This window comes from Pygoscelis adeliae, unplaced genomic scaffold, assembly GCF_000699105.1.
Source record: "Pygoscelis adeliae isolate BGI_AS28 unplaced genomic scaffold, ASM69910v1 Scaffold338, whole genome shotgun sequence".
NCBI classification, from domain to species: Eukaryota; Metazoa; Chordata; class Aves; order Sphenisciformes; family Spheniscidae; genus Pygoscelis; species Pygoscelis adeliae.
In genome coordinates this window covers 253440-255570 of record NW_008825305.1, presented here as the reverse complement: position 1 = coordinate 255570, position 2131 = coordinate 253440, and the positions used below count along the sequence as shown (strand labels likewise).

The window sequence follows — 2131 nt, the reverse complement described above, 5'->3', positions numbered from 1 at the left end:
TAAAATTGATAACAGAAAGTTTATTCAAGAATTGTTCAACAGACAACCCTTAAGCAAGGAAATAAAATAACTACTATAAGAACAAAGAAAGATCTCCAAAGAGGAGGGGTGAGGTGGGAGGGAGGGATTAGCTATAGTTCTTCTAATTCAGGACTATACAATTACAGTCTGGTTCTGCTCTCATGCCTCCAGTAGAACTAATTACATTATTCATAAGTACGAAGGTAACATAAAACTACTGGTCTTTCTAAATTACAATAACTAAAATAAGCTTGTTGTACAATGACAAGGAAACACAATGTCCTTTATAACAAGTAAATACTAAAAAAGTACAATTTGATTCTTTTTTCCTCATATAAATACATAATATTGGGGATAAATAATACAAAAAAAGGAAAATATTTTAAACTGGCTATAACCAATAAATATATATGAATGTTCACCAGAACACACACCTATTGAAGGACGTCTCGACTGAGTTGGACGAATGCCCTTCAAAGTTGTTTTTATACCCATTATATGTAAACTCTAAGTGCAACAAAGATGTCCAGACAAGAAAGCATTAGCAAATACTAGAGATCCATTCACTTCTGCTTCGATTGGAGGACATTCCGTTTGTTCAAATATACCCTGTTTTCACGTAAGGTCAAGAGAAGAGGAGGAAGGAAGCGTAGGACTTCTAAGTCTTAAGATTGCTTTTCTGTTAATGAACCCTAAGAAAAATACCCCCAAAACAAAAAACCCCAGCGTCGTCGAATGGAGACGTCATGTCATCAGAGGCAAAGGTGGGAAAATATTCAGACCTGTCAACTCTTTCTTCCTCTCTTTGGACTGCTGTTACTGTTGGTGGGGGGGGTTTAGGCATTTCAAAAACTTGTTTCCCGAACCTTTTGCAATTCTTAGACCTCTCTTATTCTAATTTTTTTAATTATTATAATTTTTTTTGAGAGGGGAGGCAGGGGCCGGAGGGGAAGATCGTGAATGCGTTGGCAGGTGTGTATATTTGCAGTTTATGTGCGGACTGGTGGGAAGTTACTCAGCGAAAAAAGATGCCCTTCCTCTGAAGGCTGGGAAGGAAAGCGCGAGGTTCCTCTTGAGAAGGAATTGGAGAGGAGGGTAGTTTTCTTGCGAATCTCTTTTGATTGCATATGTATACATGTGTGCATGTTTACATAGATGCAGAGACACCAACTGTAAAGACTTGGCTGGCTGACTATTCTCCTTTCCAGTGTCCGAGAATTATCAGTGACGATCTGTACTTGGTTTGGAAATGAAGGATGCTGCTGCTAGAAAGCTGCTAGATTCCCACAAAACTACCCCAAACCCATTTCAGAAGCATTTGTGTTGAAACACAGGAGGTATATCTCTTCAGAGAGAGTTGCTCTTGGCAGTAAATACTGAACTGGTTGGAAATTGTGCCTAATAAAACCCAGGAATAACAACAGCAAGCACAACAACCTGGTAGAAATTGCCCTGTCAAAGAAAAAAAGAAAACAGCTCAACACAAATGTTCCTGAAACCGATCCTGCCCTCTTCCCCTCTCCCACGCCCCGTGGCGAGGTCCCATCCGCTTTGCCTGAGCCTGTCCCTGCTCCCTATCACAGGTGGGTCAGCTTGGGCGCCTCTTGGATTCTGCCCTGAGAAGAAGCGTGGTGCGTGGAAAGGTCTGTGTAGGTGGGGTGGGTCTCGCATGGTCCGTGGTGCTGGCTCGGGGGCATCTGCGGAGGCCCGTTGTAGTCCATGTTGGCAGCCTGGTGATGTGGCAGGTGATTGAGGCCGTAAAGGGATGGGCCAGAGGTGGGCATAGAATCCACATAGTTACCTCCAACATAGACGGGGCTTCCCTGCATACTGGGAGTCCCGTAGGCCACCCCGTTCCCTTGTAAGACGTGGGGGTCGTACTCGGGGGCCGTGTTGGCGTATTTCTGTTGGGAGGGGCAGCCTTTGATGGGGTTTTGGTAGTTAGTTGACATGGCATAGGCATTTTGGTGGGGTTTATTGAAGGAAGGTGGCGAGGGGGCATCATAGTTACTGCTCATGGTGTGCAAGGCGTTCATAAATCCGGCGGAGGATTGCATGGGCTGGGGCGGGCTGCCGGTGGGGGAAGGCCCTCCAGAGGAAGACCCCATGC

General features: G+C 44.8%; 1 protein-coding gene across 1 annotated transcript in view; it reads right to left on the bottom strand.

The window, feature by feature from the left end:
- Positions 1-1576: 1576 nt before the first annotated feature.
- Positions 1577-2131, bottom strand: part of LOC103922075 (homeobox protein Hox-B4-like) — a 28110-nt gene continuing 27555 nt past the window's right edge. The window contains exon 5 of the mRNA XM_009330149.1: positions 1577-2131. Coding sequence (XP_009328424.1) covers positions 1599-2131 — 533 coding nt within the window. The 3' untranslated portion in view covers positions 1577-1598.